The sequence below is a fragment of the Prunus persica genome, chromosome G1 (assembly GCF_000346465.2).
Source record: "Prunus persica cultivar Lovell chromosome G1, Prunus_persica_NCBIv2, whole genome shotgun sequence".
NCBI classification, from domain to species: domain Eukaryota; kingdom Viridiplantae; phylum Streptophyta; class Magnoliopsida; order Rosales; family Rosaceae; genus Prunus; species Prunus persica.
In genome coordinates, this window is record NC_034009.1 from 45,970,756 (window position 1) to 45,988,577 (window position 17,822).

Sequence of the window (17,822 nt, forward strand, 5' to 3'; positions counted from 1 at the left end):
TCAAAATGTATGAATTTATATAAGATTATAAGGTTAAATTGTTCATTTAGACTATCACGATCTATGTCAAGATTTGAACAATATTAAAAGGAAGAACACAAATGAATTTCAAATGATTTTTTGCGTGGTCATTTGAAATCCATTTTAAATGTACATCTAGTTATTTTAAATACACTCAATCTAATCTTCATTCTTGCTTTTGGGGGGAAAATTATATTAGCCTTGTTATGAAATCCAAACCTCTTCATCCAAATGAAGCATTATATTACAATTCCACGGGGTCTCCTTCATAACCCTTTGACTGGGGGGAATGTCAGGATTTTCATGTGAAAGGAGAAATTTTTGTTTGATATGGGACTGCATGTTGGAATGGCCAACGAGGTGGGGGGCCCCTAATAGAATGAAAGCCAAATTATGAATTGCAACAATTAGTAACACATGTAATTTACTAATGGTTGCAATTCAAGAACAGAACAATGGCTTTTCTTGTAATAAACCTGCACATGAGGCTGTTGCCTTTGCATCAAGAGGTTTGTAATTTGTTCCTGGGACGATCCTCTTCCATACTGGTTGATGGCTGTGCTCAAGCATGTGGATGTAATAATGTAATTTTTATTTTTTGGTGCAAAGAAGCCTAACTGAAGAAAGTTTTAACAAATCCCCACGTGATAGAGAGTGAGCTGTACACGTATACAAACGAAATGCATGAAAGACCAACCTTCAAAATAAGTTGAATTTACTCCATTATAAGATTTTTACACAATGGGGATTAGGAACAGTACAACCGATCCCATTCAATGTCAGGGAGCTTCAAATGGTACAAACCAAGATGAGCCGAGGTCTGATGTCAAAATTGAGGTTCAGAGTTTGGCTGACTTGTTCCCCTTAACAAAGCAACAACTACAAAAAGTGCTTTCACAAACTTGCTGCCTATTCTACCTAATCTAAAGCAGAAACATATTAAGATGTAAATCCAAGGAAATGGACCCCATTACCAATGCATTGGTTCAAAGGAGTTTCTTTTCTTTATCCACCAAGTTAGAGTGTTTCAGCAACATCCATTGCTTCGCATTAGTGTACAAAGTTAGAAAAACGAACTGGGAGAAGCAAAGGAGCATAATCAAAGCTTCAAAAAGGAAAGGATATCTAGCTGGGGCATGCATGCTTAAATAAACAACATGAAGAATGACTGAGCACAAAAGAAAGACTCTTGTCACAAAGGATCTGAAGGCGCTTGTGTCCTTTGTGTCCCGTCTTCCACTCGACAAATGGTTTAAAAGTATAAAAAGAGCAGATAGTGACAGATAAGGTAGAACCAGTTTGTCACGGTGCAGAAGAGGAAACATTGAGAACAAGGCGTAAAGTGTCATCCAGGTAAAAAGAAAAGGTTCTTCCGTTGCCAAAAGACTTGCTGGCAGGAGAGGCAGCAAAATTGACTTCTCGTGCACTGAAAGTTAAGAGCACTAAGCATTTATGTACACTATGAATCAATTATGGACACAAGTTGTTATGCGGGAAAAGCTTCACTTACCTTGGAATGAGAACAAATAAAATGAGAATGCGCTATTCAGCAAACCATAAAGGAAACCTTGCTTGCTTGGAGACCATATCTGCTGAATCATTGAAGGCAGGCAACTAGAAATAGTTGCACCAAAGCTGAGAAGCTTCAGGGTTTGTGTTGGAAACAATCTCTTCCACTTTACAAGAACCGAAGTGGTACACCAAAAGTTAGCCACATAATCCTCAAATATCCCTCTCTCAAAAGGAGCAAGACGAGAGAGAACCTGTACCATTCACCAAAGCATCAGTAAATTAACTCCTGTCATGTGTGTGTGTGTGTGTGTGTGTGTGTGTGTGTGTGTGTGTGCAAGTGTGTAAACGAAAGAAGAGAACGATATCTTTTTTTTTTTTTTGCAAACATCCTGATTACTTTATAAACACCAGTATCCTATAAAATGTTCTTTCTTTGCAAAGCAAGAACTAAACAAATAAATCAAGTACTATTAACTTTTTAACTTATATTTACTGCACCTAATGTGTACTACGTTTCTTAAAGTTGTGCTTGCTGTTTGCTTTAAATTAAACCCACACAACAATAACATCAATAATTTGGTGACTGAAGTAGCAAATTAACAGATGAGTCACACGTTTCAATGCTTGAGACATGTGATCCACATTCAACTGTGTCACATCTAGCACCAGATATAATCCCCATAACTGTGTCAAATCCAGCACACTGTACAACACCAGATGTGTCCAGATCCTTTTCTATATTCTTATAGTTAACAAATGCGTGAGTATTTGCCTACATAAATTTGTCATGCTTTAAAGGGACCTCAAAAATAGAAGCACAGAGAAGTGTGAGTTTAAGTTATAGCAGAAGAAGACATTCAAGCAAACCAACAAAATGAACTCTGCTTTTGTTTTCCTTAATAAATTTGTAATAGTGCTTACCCCCAAAAAGGCTTCCATTGAATGAACATATGGCCACCAGACAATAAGAAATGTTCCTAAGACAACAAGGCCGAGTTTTAACACTTGAAGAAGTGGATATTGACGCCTTAGGCATTTACCCAGTAGGTGGCTGAAAAATGCAGGAGCAAAATATGCACTCATCTGCAAAAGAACATATCACATTCAGCAAGTAGAAAACCCCAAGCAGAGACAACATTCAGGTGACTAACAAAGGTCAGAGCATATCAAATTGGTTAGTAAACGACTAACTAGCACCCTATTTGTTTTGCTCTACTCCAGCTGTATAGAAAGGTTATATGATAATGTACCTCCAGTGTAAGTTACACAAAAACCCTTGGGCCAATCAAATGAATATTAAGCCAGGCCATCTGGACCGAATGTACTTATAAAACGTATTCATTCATGAATAGTCTTAAAAGTGAAACCTTCAAAAAGCAGTAAACATATCCTATGCAACTAGGCAAACATATTTATTTCCAGAAATTGTTAATTTAATACCCCTTTTGTTTGGTTTGCATGCTCCATAACATTTCTTTCTCACTCTTCCAAGTCAATAACCTAGCCTTTTCACTTATTCTATTATTTTACCAATTTTTATTTCAATTTTAGTTTTACTTAACAAATCAGCTTGAACACCCAATGGGCCACAAGCTCACCTCAACCCCGCGGTAATTGGGATACAGATCACATACAAAGGCCAATGGCTGGCCATTGGAATTTGTTGGTTAAGAGCTGCTGAAGACAATTCACATAGTCTCAGCTAAGTTCACATAAGATTTCTTCAATAACTTATACTATTAAATGCTAGTGATATAATGAAATAAAAAAATTTGAGGGCTGTTTTGGTTGGTTGAATCTTTTGAGAAAAGTTTATGATCTCAGAGTGTTGAAAACATACCACCAAACAAGCTTATATTCCGCAAACTAAATTGTTGTTTTCAAATTCCATTTTCTGATTTCAGATAAAAGAAATAAACTATAACAAAACAACAGAAACATGTTTTCTTTTTTCTCTATGAACAGATTATATAAACACTTTCTGAAAGCAACAGCTAAATAACTTGTAACTATCCACTAATAGCTTAAGCCTAGAGTAACATATTGTCTGCAAGATACAACTTATTAAATCCTGCATGCATGGTTGAACTTGCAGAAATGAACAAATTGGAACTGTCCATTTGGAATGACTTCAGAATGTGGATCAGCTCTTTTGAAATGAAATCTACACATTGTTAGGTTTTGGAGCATCTTTAGCCTTGAAACTAAATCAAAATGGTCTAAAAATGAGGGATTCCACATCCTCATAAATAAGCATGCTTTGGTGATGTAGAATTCATTTGGGTGAATAAGTGGAAGCAAATTCATTTGGCCCTCCTCCTCCACAGGCTTGGGCCTCTATTGAAACCAAAAACAAGGAACCATGGTTGTCATTTAGGACAACTGAAAGAAAATTTCCAAAGCACTTACAAGAAAATTTATCAAGATAATTATGACTACAACATTGCCAATCATAATAAAGACATCTTGTATATTTTGTTTTTTAATTACCCCATCACCTTTCATGTTTAGAAATCTAGCTGTCAATAATACACCCCAACCTGCTCCAAGGTTTTCCTTTTATTTGAGGTAAAGTTCAAATGTCTGGTAAAAATTTCATTATTTACTACCATAGATAAGCAAGGAAATAATAATCCCTAAGAATAAAGAATGAAACTTAAACAATCATGAGATGGATTTTAAACTGATATGAAATAAAAATCCCTAAGATACCTGCTTGTGATTGAGAGCAAGACTGTATAGGACACAGGCTACAAGATCTTTGTCTGAAAGAAGAAAGGCAATAGCTCCCACAGTTAGACCCAAGCTGATGCAGTTGTACTGACAAAAATCAATAAAGACGAAGATTTAAACACTAAGACGGTTCGGAATAAAAACTGTATGGGAGCAAACGAAAACGGAGAATGCAATTGGAAATGTAATTGTCAACCTGGAAATGGCCATGGTCAATTAGGATGAGACATGGATTAAGCAAAATAATTGCCATATGCCATGCTATGCCACTCATACGGTGACTTGGGTTTCGACCAGCATAGTAAACTACAACAAAGTAGAAAACAGCAGGAAAGAACACCAAGACATCAGAGGATAACACTGTCCATCTCATGAGAAGTTTTCCCAAATAGGACTCATGGCCACGGGAAGTGAAGAGAGCAACTGAGTCAGGACTGAAAAATCTGAGGAAAAGACCATGTACATAACTCTGATAAGCAGTCAGAGGAGGGTAGTCAAGACCCCAGTATCTGAGATCATTGACTGTACTGTTACGATACCATTCCTTGAGTGGCAGATTGAGAGTGATTTCCATCCAGTGCCTCTGTGCTTCAAAGTCGCCATACTTGGGAGGATTTCCAGCACCAGAGTAAGGATGGAGTGAGACAGCCACTCGAACCAACAACGAAAACAATGCAATGGACAAGAATGAAGCTGTGATTCCCTTGTGGACCAACCACCACCAGGCGTCAGATTCATCATCACATTCAACAATGGGCTTTTCTTCCTTTCCCTTTTTATTATTAACTTTCCTTTTTGTGGCCTTCTCCATCTCTCAACTTCTTTCTTTGGAAACAAAATGCACAACACTGCACCTGAAACCCAAGAGAGAAAGGAAAGGAACACAAAAGACAATGAGAAAAATATCAACTATACGAATCCTGATACCAACTATAAATTGGGGAACCAATAACGCTTCATCATTTCCGCTGTATAAAAATAAAAAATCACGATTATATATCAAAAAATTTAAGCCAACAATTGAGACTTGAGAGTAGTGAGTGCTTACAATTTCGGCGAAAGAGAAGTGAATAGATTGAAAGTAGAGGAATACGAATTGGAGAAGGAGGTGTCTGAGAATCTGCGGAGCAAATAGAAGAAAGAAGACAAAAGATCGAAACTTTGGAATTAGAAACTGCGAAGACGAAGTTGTGAAGTTGGCTCTCTCGAGTGCTTCATTTTACTCTCTCTTTTTTTTTTTTTTTTTTTTTTTATAATTTCCAGTTTATGGTTTCACCCTTAACATATCAGATTGCATTCTCTTTGAGGAATTTTTAAAAAAAAAATTTAGTTTTTCTCCTTTTGTTTTCTAACGCTTTTTCTGTTTTAATAATTTTAAATTTCTAAAACATTTAAATATATATATTATTTAATCCATTTGTCGTTTCATATCAACAATTTAACAGAAATTTTTACGAACCTGGCCACATAACCATTTTGATGTTTGAGGACCATTTTGATGTTTGAGGTGTAAAATAAAGGATCATGTACTGATTTTTCAACATTCTTTTTTAGAGTCATGTACTAGTATTACTTGAGACTCAAAACTTAAGATACTGGATGATCTTGGAAAGTCTCTTGGCAAACATGAAGAGAATAATTTTTTAGGGTTACCCGGATCTGGGTTACCCGCAAATTTTTAATGGGTCGAGTTTGGGAGTCTGTAGTACTCTTCTCATTTGCCTCGCTGGAATTTTGATTTAAGTACACAAGTAGCAGCCAACTAAGCCAAGTTAAGTAGCAGCTGCAGCCGGAAAAAAAAAAACCAAAAAAACTAAAAAACTAAAAAAAAAACCAAAAAAGAACAAAAAATCAAAACAGAACCCCTACCCATTATATCTTTCACTGATTTGATTGGGTGATCAGACATGGCGAGCAGTAACAATGGAGGCGGAGGAGGAGGAGAAGATCAGCCGCCAACGGAAATCGCGGAGCTTAGCAAAACCCTAAAAGACGGAGAGAGAATTCTGGCGCCAACCCGACGACCCGATGGTACGCTTCGCAAACCCATCCGTATTCGGGCTGGGTATGTCCCCCAAGAGGAAGTCGCTATTTACCAATCCAAAGGTGCTTTGGTATGATATCATTCTCTTTACCCTTTTCCCTTCTACTCACAAAACTCTCAGGAATTCTTTGTGGTTGGGTTAATGGTTATACTTCTAAATAACGCTTGTGCTATGTTTGGCTGCTCAGATATCAAAGGAAAATAGAAAAAGGTCAGAAGTTGGTTATTGGAATCCAGTAACGTTGGGTTTTAGAAGCTCAGTTTTTTCTTTTTCTTTTTTGTAATGCAGTGGAAAAAGGAGATGTCCTCTCAGACTGGACCTCCAGGTTTTGATGATACTTCAGTGGATACGACAAAACCCAAGACTAAGTCTGTAAAGAGGAATGAAAGAAAAAAGGAGAAGCGGATACAGGTATCTCCATTATTGAGCCATTGCCTAAAATTTATTCATTGCTCTTCTGATTGAGTTTCGTTCTGTAATCATCATTCTTTGTTGTAAAGTGGATTTTAGCTAAAATCCTTTGTGCTTAAGTTCGTGAAACTCCTAATGAGGAGTTGATAGGCATCATGCTCACCGAAAAGCTAGAACTTTTATGTGACTTGGGAGGAATTTATATTACAACAAAACAACCTTAATGTATTTGTGGTCCACAGGTTTGATCAGGATGAAAAATAATATTGGCACCAAAATGAACGGAAATGAAATACAAAATTAATGAAAGATAGAAATAAGGAAAAACTATAAGACTCTCTCGTTTATGTAGACCTAGCCGATACAAACCCTTTAAATATTTCATTATTCTTTCTCCCTTAAACTGGTTAATTTTCCAGCTATCTGCCCTTGACAACATTGGATGAACTGAAACTGGCAATGACAAAAACCAAGGCTAAGCATCTGAAGTGTAATGCCTTGCAGATGAACGGATGCTTTCTTTGCTTAGTCTTACAAGTAGCACATCCATTAGAATTGATGCATTCTAAAGATAAGCTTGTCCATTGTTCGCATCTGAATGAATGGAGATTGATTTAGACGGGAGTGACTGTTTATTTCTATTTATACGGCTTTGTTGAGGTGTATCTGTCCTTTTCCCTTAACGCAGTTTGGTGCACCTAGGAACCTCCCCCATGTGGTCTGTTTGGATTGGAAAAGATCTTAACTTTAGATAATTTGGTCAAGAGAGGAGATCTGGTTGGTGTTTGCGAAATCGACATGAATAGGTAAACAAATTGGGCTTACCTCTTTCTTCCGCCAAGGCATTCTTGATATCTCTCCAAAGGATATGCAATGGAGGCCATGTATGTCAAATATCATAAATAGCAGCTTTCAAATGTCGGAGCTTTTTCTTTTTCTTCAATTGAACTTCTTGGGGGATTTCTTGGTGTTTTTATCCTAATGCTCAGGAAGAAGTCTTTTACATGTATTTAGAAAGAAACTTCCCCCTTTTTTTTCACTTTTTTTATATAAGCTTTATAGTGGTAGGTTATATTCCTTGTGTATACTTATTATAATATTAATTAAATAAGAAGTAATAGAATATGTGATTGTTGTGATTGTTTGAGGAGTGCTACTACTTGTTTCACTAATGATTGGGTGATACAAGGTCTCCGTTGCAGCAGTGTATAGGATACTGATGCAAGCTTTAGGGATGTAAGTTGAAATTAGAATGAAGTACTAGTGGTGGCAAATAGGGTGCTGAAATTGTTGAAACTGATTGCAGGATTTCCCTTAATGCACTTAATGCAGTGTGGTGCACCTAGGAACCTCCCCTGTGTGGTCTGTTTGGACAGCTTTGGGAAAGATCTTAACTTTAGATAGTTTGGTCAAAAGAGGCTTTGCTATCACCATATTCAAAATCTATGCCCACTGGAGCTGCTTTAACGAGAGAGAGAGAGAGAGAGAGAGAGAGAGAGAGAGAGAGAGAGAGAGAGAGAGAGAATGTGTGTGGGTGTGTGACGGGCACACGACATTTCAACTTTAACAGAAAGTTGGAGGGAATTTGTGGCAAGCTTATCATAGTTTAGGGGCATTGGAGTCAAATTTTTTTTTCAGGGAGCGAAGGGCAAAACTGGTCAAAGTTCAAGGGGTTCCTTTTTAAAATTGACCCCTTTTATGATTTTATTAGGCCAGTTTAAAGAACTCTGAACTTTCAAACACTTTTAAAAATATTTGAGGTGTCCTATGAGTTTCAAAATATGTGGCAACTGTGTGATAGATTCCTCCCACTCTAGATCCACCTGTGCTGCTCAAAATGCCATCTCACATCCTCGACTTATTGTCCTTCCAATTTTGCCCTCCAAGGGTGAAATTATAATGTAATGATGTTTAAAAGGAGCGAAAATAATAGGTAATAGTCCCTTTTTCTGTCCCTGTATTGACTGTTGGGGTTTTCCATGTCTTGACTAGCTTATTGAATAATGAGGATTCATCTTTGTTCTTTTTTACTAACAACACAGAGAAAGCACAAAGCACAGATATGGGGATACTTGATTTTAGACTTAAAGCTTTGCTTCTAAATTAAGCAAGAGGCAGTTTTCAATTTGGACACGCCTTTTCTGTTCTTTACTTGGGTATTTCTGTGATTACAGTTATTTATCACTGCACTTTTTGTTTTTTTGAATCAGTGAAAGTAAAAGCAAATCGGTCAATTCATTGTGGTTTGCAAAGTTACTAGTTTCATTCAAGCTGCTTGTTTACCTTTGTTTATCTCTGTTCTGCAGGCTGCTCTTGAAAAGGAGAAAACCTCGGAAAGTGGGGAAACTAAGGAAGAGGAGGCATTTGTTGAAAATCTAGGCCATGTATCAGAATCTGTCAAGTCATTGACATCTCAGATGAACGAGTTTGGTGTTTCTTCTAGTCCTGCTTTAGTTACACCTCCCTCTGACTCAACAGAGGATTCGAATCCAGGGGGCCCAGTTCAAGATATTGATAAAAAAATTCGAGCTCTTAAAAAGAAGGTATAATTTGATATCCATTTAGCCTTGCCTTGACATGATATAAACTATATGTGTTCCATGTTGGAGTATAACTATGAAACCCATTTGGCAACTTAGGAAATATGTAGCCTCTTCCCTTTGGCCAGCCATTATTTTGTCAAAATAGTTTTCTTCTTTTTATGTGAAATTGTTAATTAAAAGCTATGTACCAGTTTCGATTGAGAATCTTTGGGGTACTTATTATTCTTGCGTGTTGTGTAAATAGTGTTACCCAGTAGAATAATTATTGCAACCAAGACTGGTAAGAACCTTAGATCATAAGGTTTCTTCAAAATCTTTTGTTTTGTTAAATACTTGAAAGAAAAGAAGCAAACATCATATTGTAAGATATTGAGCATAACATACTTCTCCTTGCATTCACCCATGCACATGAGTCGAAGTCAATGCCTTTCTTTTGCTTTAAATATTGTCCAAAACCCAGGTTTTGTAAATAAAGATGAGCAAAAAGAAATATGCGATGATGATAAATAATGATCAGAGTTGTCAGCTAGTTGTCCTTTGACTAAAGGAATTATTCTTGGGTTGAAAACAATACTTGACCAGTTTTCATCCCATTTTTCCCTTCTTTATGTTAGATGTCTGCTTCATTGTTAGTTATATAATTTGTCCTTGCACTGCAAATTGATTAAAGTTTTTTTTCCCCTCCTTTGGTAAGTCTACAATTTGGTTTAGAGAACCATCAGAAGCCACACAACAATCTTGACATGATTTAAAAAGCTGTCAATTTAGTTTTCACTTACATGAATGTTCACTTTTGCAGATTCGACTTGCCGAAGCTCAACAACAGAAAACTCATCAGCAAGATAATAAGTCAGAGCAGCTGGACAAGTTGACAAAACTGGAAGGTTGGCATAAGGAGCTAAAGCTTTTGGAGGATAAAAAGAAGGCTGAGTTGACTGCATCGTGAATGAGGGTTTGTGTTAGCATCAAGAAACCATGTTTTCCCTTTTCTTTCTTCCATTTATGTTTTTCTGATAAAGACATGAATGCTGAATTCTAGAAAAAGGTTCATCTATTCACATTTGGTTCTAATTAGTTTATATAATATGTGCTTTATACTAGGGTTTCGGTTCAAATATAGCACCTGATCCACCACTCAGGGTATATAACGTACCGTGCCTGTTCCTCTATATTGTGTTCATTAGTTGGCTTATTCATTTTTTTAGCATGCCTCATTTGATTACATGTAATCACATCCATCTTTCTCTTTTGTTTTTCTGGTATAGATTGTAAACTGATGAATCCAGATATTTAGATGAGTATGGTCTTTTATTCCTAACCAGTAAGATATATCATATCTAAAGTAAGATTCATATTTTGCTGATGGGTCTGGTTGGTGATAAGATGCATATTAATCTAAAGGCCATAAACTCTGTATTATTCATATATTGTATGTATCATTTTTTTGTTCTCGACAGAATCATATATGTATAGGTTTTGCATTCATTTGTATATTAGAACATGACTAAATTGACAATTCATTTTTAGACTTTGGGTCCCTTTTGTGTTTCAAGGTTGACCTCATTCTTTCTTTTCGTTCAGCTAAAAATGGTGTTGGCATGGCATTATTATTAATCAAAGTTGTTAGTACCGTCCAATGAACAATACAAGCCAAATAAAATCTTAACGTTGTAAGAGGCATCAAGGAAACCAAAGCTACCATCCATCCTCTCACCCTGAGGGCCAATTTGGATGCAATGCAAGTAACAAACAAGCAGAGCCTCTCGGGCTTGACAAGACATGAAATGTTTCACTTCCAAATGGCTCCTCCGAGACCCTTCCTGGTCTGGATGCATAAGGATCAACCGGTTAAAGAGAAGCGGATCCATAAAAACACATGCTATCCCCCTCAAGCCGTCGATCAACCAAATTTTATACTAACGTAAGCCTAGATTCATAGCAGCATAGCCCTCCTCTCCTCCCTTTGAGCCCTAAACCTAAAAACAGAACAACTAATAAGGGCCCTTGTGGAACTGCTTGTATAGAAAGTATATACAAGCACTTTTGGTCAAACGCTTTCGTTTAAAGCGCTTCTATTAGAAGAATGTCAAAACTTTTGCTAAAATTCCAAGTGCTTCCTGGAAAAACACTTAGAAGCAGTTCTCCATAAAGCACTTTTATGAATCTCACCCTTTAGGAGGTCTGGAATTTTGAGACTTTTAATGGTTATGGAGGTTTTACATAAACCAGATAATACAACAGGGTCAAAACATATGCACCAAAAGTTAAAGTGCAGTAAGTTACAAACCGGCCAAAAACCAAAACAATAAACCTAACTCAAAAATGGCCCGAAGGTCTGCAAGAGTACAAACACATCATGATTTCCCCCCAACCTACCCCTTAGTGTTGTATTCAAATGCCATTGGATCTCATATCAGCACTTATGAGGATTCAACACCTGAATCATCTGGTCCTGGACCGTAGAGTTCGAATTCACCAGGGCTCCATCTGCTTATTAAGTGAAGTCGGAAGGTAGCCATCTTGATTCCCAACAAACGCTGTATATAAATTAGGTCACGCACATATTAGTATCTCTACAAATTTATTTTAACAAATTTCAAAACAAAAGAAAATACATAACAATAGCAGCTGCAATATCATAAGGGCACAGAAATGGTGTATAAAAACTATATTCGGGAGTGGCATGCACCCAAAAAATAAAAATGACTTTTTTTTGCAAAGATCAAACTAATAAAATCAACTAAGAATACATGCACCTACTATACAGACAGGATCAGGTGTGGACTTGATCAGTACTGGCTGACATTTTTTGCAGTGGCCGATCAATCAGCAAGCCATGGTCGCATGATCGGCCAATGCAAAAAATTTCAGTACACAACATTTTCGGCTCAACAATAGATTCAACAAAAATATCAAACAGAGTTTACAAACACAATATGCACATGATTGAACAAAACTAAAAGTAAACCAACAAAAGGATCCCCAGGTTTATAAAAGGAAAAGAATTGGGGTTAAGAGTGCATTTTGCACTAATCCACAATCGGATTCTATAAAATATACGAAATAGGATTGATGGAAACAATACGCACATGATCAAATGAAGCACTACAAATAACCAACAAAAGGATTCCCAAGTTTATAGAAGGAAAAATAAATGGGGTTTAAGACTGCTTAGAACATCTATAACCATAAAGGAAAAAAGTTATCCCATTCCAATAAGAACAACAAAGTAACTTCCTAGACAATAATTTGAGCATGAAACAAACCAGTATCCGAGCTGACTCAGGTGACAGAGGCTTTCCTTCATCACAAACAAGAAAGTCTGAAACAAGCTCCACAACACCTGCAAGCATGGAAACCACATTTAGTCTTCTCTTGAGTGCATACAAAGACTAGAAAACAAAGAAAACAAGTAGGTACCTTTGTTCAAACGAACAGGCATCCCTTGTTTACGTAGAAAGGGTTCCATCTCATGAGTGAACTGCTCCAAAGGACCCTCTTGAAGCTCCACCTAACACATTTGAAATAATATTCAATACTTCATGATAGGATAATTGAATTGAACACTATCAACAAGACAAAAAAATATAACCTCAGAAGACAAATCAAGGGTACAAATGATACATTCTAGCAAGTCAACTAGTTCAAAGCAAGGCAGCAGATCACATTTATATGACCTCTCAAATTCCACATAAAATTTCCATATAAAACTAATTACAGCCAAAAATCTCAAAAAGAACCTTCTCTGTCGCTATGCTTCCCGTCCTTGCAAAATCATATTCCTTGTATTCGCTAAATAGCCTGCAAAAAAAAAAAAAAAAAAAGTGAAATTATTACAACTTTAGACATAAGTACTTATAACTCATGTGGTACCCTACAAGATCAGATCTCCACCAGAACGTTCAATTAACTATTTTTCTAGGTGGCCTTGGTTTTATACACTTGGCTTCATATCAGCCATCTTCTACAAGTAATTATCCAAAATTCTGCAAATGTATTTCCCAAGCTTGTAAACATGAGAAAATGTGAACTTTTACCTTTCCACCTCTTCCTTTGGCAAATTGGTGAAACATAGTCCAGCATTTCCATGTAGAACCTAAGAAAAGTCAACAAAGGCATAAGACAAGATATTCAACTAAAACAAAAAATGGACACCAGAAATTTTGCACAAAAGGCTTACCTTAGAAATTTTGTGGAGATCTGGTCTGATCTCATCAGAATCAGATCGACCTAGAGAAATTTGCATGACTTTGTTTGAACCAAGGAAAAATCTGAGAAAAATAACTTCGCATGATACACATACTCATATTGTAGAATCCATGACTTATAAATTTTAGAGAATTTGTCCATTAAATAATTACATAGCTGCATTAGTGCAAATAAGTTAAACTAACAATATGAGAACAGTTAGTTTACTCAGAAAATATGACCATTGAGAAAAACTAAATCTTTCCAGAAAATACCTGTCGCATAGAATAATCATACCGCCAAAGCTAATCACACATCGAAAAGAATCTTTTGGGTAAAAAAATTTGGGTCGAAGATCAATCCTCAGCCAACTCACTTTTAAGTGTGGTTGGATATCAATAGGAAAGGTGATTGCCAATAGGTTTAGGGCCTTATTATTAGATTTTGGAAAAGCTACAATGGCTGGTTTTTCCAAAGATGCTTTTGCACACCTTCATAAAGCTTCCGGCTACTACAGTGGTTGCACTATTCAATATCACAAAATTACCCCTACCCAAACACACTCTCATTAGCTTCCAAAGACAACCCAACAAAGCACAAGGAAGTTGAAAACCTCTTCTCTACTTCTATAAGTTGTATCTCTCCTCACATACTTTAATTTCCAAACAAATTGTAAGTGAAGGTTGGTAGGAGGAAAATAAATTGAAAATAAAGAAAATAAAACATCAAACAGAGGTATTCTATGTACTCAACCCAATCAAGAACCTAAAACTGCAGTCAACTGGAATTCTTAATTCTTCTGAGGGTCCCAAAGATTGAACGCATAGCACCTGACTTTAGCATGCAAGTTTCTCTAATTTTCATTGCATGTTCTGAGTTACCACTACAACAAATGGGGCATCTTGAAATGAACTTACCTGCTGGTTGATTTGAGCTGGTCTCTGAACTCCTTGAATTTGAGATTTCGCATGTTCTCAAAAGAGAACACATAAACGGAACTGTAATCTTCCGCTGCCTGCCTTATTGAATTCACAATGGTTTCTTTGTGTTCCCTTCCTTTCTTCTTTGTCTTGGAAAGTGTAACTGCAGCCACAACCCCAACCAATCATGAAATGGACCATAACATTATTCATACCATCCTCCGATGAATCAGACCAATGACTCAATTGCTTGCGAGAAGTAAAAGCAGAAAAAAAAAAAATCAAAACTGCCATCGTATCAATCAAGTCTAAATTTTTAAACTTTTAAAATTTTCAGTTTCTAACACTATACCAATTTCAAGCAGCCAAAAGCTTGTTACAAACGAAAATAATAATAAAAATAAAACACTGAAAACAATCCCAAAGTCTTCCCTTTCCTACAATGAAGGTCAACTACAGCAGTAGATACACAATAAGCTAATTTTCCTGAAATTGGGTATATCCCATAGCATATCATTTCACTTTCATATTCGAAACTGGTAGAAACAAATTTCAACATTTCAAACCCAAAATCTGCTACATGGAAAACAAAAGGATACAATATGTAATAGCAAACAGATAAAATCACAGTCTTCTAGTTTTTTTCAATTTTTTTTTATAAGAGTTTTTTATTTTTAACAATGAACAAATAACCCAAGTGTGGATTGTTATCTGTGCTTCTTCTTGTACTTTAGTCCAAGACAAACGTATGGAAAAACTAAGGTACAGAAAGTTTCAGCTGACAGTTCGCAACGTCAAAAAATACGATTAATAACAAAAGGAAAAGGATTAGAGTTTTTGTTTTTCCTTTAAGTTTTCTGGGGAACCAAACAAAAAGAAGAGAGAAGGCAGACCTGGTCGATCGCGCTTAGACTTGGGCATCTTTTAGGGTGTGGGGGGCTTCTCGTTGGCTCTATGCTCTTGCTTCAGCAACTTCAGAAACCCAACGAGCGGAAAAGAGTTTTATCCTACTTTGATTCTAGGGTTTTAAGTTGGCAGTAGAAGACGGGTCGGTTAGGCCCGGTTAGGAGGATGGGTTATAATAGGTGGCTGATTGCTGGCTAGTAGGGTCACAGAGTATAGCCGCGCGGCTATACTTTTAAAATATTTGAATATATTTAAATAGTATAGCCGTTCGGCTAGACTTTTAAAATATTCAAATATATTTACAACATATAGCCGCGCGGCTATACTGTTAAAATATTATATATATTTACAGAGTATGGCCGCGCGGCTATACTCTTTAAATATATACCATTTAGCCTTCAGGGCTAAAATAACACTTTAGCCCATTGGATTAGAGTTATTTTTTCAATTATTTTATTTATACAAGTGATATTGAGGAATGAGAACTTAAATTCTTTTCGATACCTCCAATTCTAATGATTTCTATAAATGAGCCCATTGGGCAAGAATAAAAAATAAATTTTATTTATAATAAATAATATGAGTTAAACCCATAAATACAACAACAAAAAATAGGAATCCACCAACATTTTGTGGATCAAAGAATGTTGAATTTCTAATCATAAAATTGCTTGAATGCCTTTTAAATCTAATTTTCCATGTCCTAAAAAAAGTCTTGCTGGTATTTAATCTTGTTAAGACCTAACAAAAACATAACTCTCGTCTCGTCCCTAGTTTGTTATAGCATTAGAGTCTGAAAAATATATGTGGGAGAGAGAAAGAGACTCAACTCACAACAACTATTCAATCACACTCAAATACATAAAGAAGGAAATATATATATATATATATATATATATATAACAGTCAACACTTTTTTTTATTTACTATTCCTTTTCCTCTTGCTGTTCATGCAAACAACTATGCATGCCAGGCTCTTTCAAAAAACAAACGAAAATGGGTTCTATTTATCCTTGAAGAAGTCGGTGCTTATTACTTCCTCGTTGGTTGAAATATGTGATGGTATGTTCATGATAAGTTATACAATTAAAATGAGAACATACATACTTATTCTCCAAGGAATACTAATTTTAATGATTAAGTACTTACATGTGTGTGTTGTCATTTAATTTAGTATTCCTCGGGTGATTTTGTGTTTGTTAAAGTCTCAGCGCAAAAAGGAATACTAAATGGTGTAGAGTTGGGCTTTTATCCTACGGGATTGATAATAACTGGAGTTGGTGTTGGCAAAAGCTTTACATGCAAACAAGCAGGAGGTGGCAGATTTTTCTTGCTTTGAGTTTGACGTGTAAGTTAGTTATGCTAAAACTTTTCTATTTGAGATTGATTACTCGACAAGTGTCATTCCACTAGATGACTAATCCTTTTTCAGTATGAGCTGGTGGTGCTGAGGAATTAATAATTACTAAAACTTGGAGCAAAGGTTATCAGTTGAAGTGCATCTTCCACCAATTAGAACCCATTGGTTCCCGCCTTAGTATTTACTATAAATAAGGGTCATTTTCTTAGATTTTGAAAACACACGACATTGCATAGCAGTGCATGCAAAGAGGAGAAAAATAGAAGAGAGAGAGACAGAAAAGAAGAAAGGAAACAAAATTCTCACGAGAAGTTAGAGCTCGTAGTTTGTGTATTTTCTTAACTTGGAGTTGGTTTTAGAAACGAGATGGGAGGTTTTTTGGAGGCCTTTATAAAGATTGATTTAATTAAATTTTGTGAGCAATATATTATGCATGAATAGATAAAGAGTTTTTATGCACTATTATTGTTAATATAATATTTGATTGAGTTGTTGCATGTTACTTAATATAATTATATCAATTTACTGTAGCAAAATTTATGTCTCTACGGAATTGTGATTTCGCTCACTCTTTAACATATTTAAAAGGTACTAAACCAAAAGTCTAGGATTTGAGATGAACTTGGTATGTCTGTAGAGTGTGTTGTGGTTGAATAATGAGCTACTCTTTTAATGAACGCTTGAGTCGTTGTAATGATGTAAGATTTAATGTTGTTTTCGCTTAGAAATTCTATGTGAGATGTTTATTTATTTAGTGTTCTTCACATTTTAGTTATAGTTTTTTTTAATTAAATTATATAATTAAAGTGTGAATCACGTCTTAATCCAAGTTTACATAAATCCGTGAGTTGGGACGTGACAATTTGGTAGTGTTATGGTTTGATTAAATAGTTTTGTTATCTATTGACATGTTAAGTACTTTTTAGGATGCAACCTGCTCACAGTAACGACACATGGGGAGGGTTCTAGGTGGGACCTAATGGCCTCATTTCACTAGAGGAAGCGTACCATAGCCGTCTTCACTATCAGGCCTATTAAGAAACAGTTGCAGAAGTTGTCGACACAAGATATAAGGGAATGTTCTATATCCCAGAAATGCAACGAATAGTGGTGAGACATCGTTTTGAGTCAATATCAAGTAGCACTTGATTGTATGAATTTACTTCAATATCCATTTGATATC

General features: G+C 36.0%; 3 protein-coding genes across 3 annotated transcripts; 1 reads left to right on the top strand and 2 right to left on the bottom strand.

Annotated features, from left to right (window-relative positions):
• On the bottom strand, nucleotides 703–5,646 carry LOC18792310 (probable dolichyl pyrophosphate Man9GlcNAc2 alpha-1,3-glucosyltransferase). The gene is made up of 6 exons (XM_007222562.2): nucleotides 5,315–5,646; nucleotides 4,463–5,120; nucleotides 4,246–4,353; nucleotides 2,455–2,616; nucleotides 1,532–1,784; nucleotides 703–1,447 (listed from the first exon to the last, which is right to left on the bottom strand). Exons 2-6 carry the CDS (start codon nucleotides 5,075–5,077, stop codon nucleotides 1,008–1,010), a joined length of 1,578 nt encoding a protein of 525 aa, XP_007222624.1. The 5' UTR covers nucleotides 5,078–5,120; nucleotides 5,315–5,646; the 3' UTR covers nucleotides 703–1,007.
• Nucleotides 5,919–10,580, top strand: LOC18790315 (partner of Y14 and mago). The gene is made up of 4 exons (XM_020556014.1): nucleotides 5,919–6,380; nucleotides 6,600–6,722; nucleotides 9,029–9,265; nucleotides 10,065–10,580. Exons 1-4 carry the CDS (start codon nucleotides 6,174–6,176, stop codon nucleotides 10,209–10,211), a joined length of 714 nt encoding a protein of 237 aa, XP_020411603.1. The 5' UTR covers nucleotides 5,919–6,173; the 3' UTR covers nucleotides 10,212–10,580.
• On the bottom strand, nucleotides 11,365–15,412 carry LOC18792043 (mRNA turnover protein 4 homolog). Its single transcript, XM_007223842.2, has 8 exons — nucleotides 15,267–15,412; nucleotides 14,371–14,536; nucleotides 13,446–13,536; nucleotides 13,303–13,361; nucleotides 13,006–13,066; nucleotides 12,686–12,776; nucleotides 12,532–12,608; nucleotides 11,365–11,802 (listed from the first exon to the last, which is right to left on the bottom strand). Exons 1-8 carry the CDS (start codon nucleotides 15,292–15,294, stop codon nucleotides 11,686–11,688), a joined length of 690 nt encoding a protein of 229 aa, XP_007223904.1. The 5' UTR covers nucleotides 15,295–15,412; the 3' UTR covers nucleotides 11,365–11,685.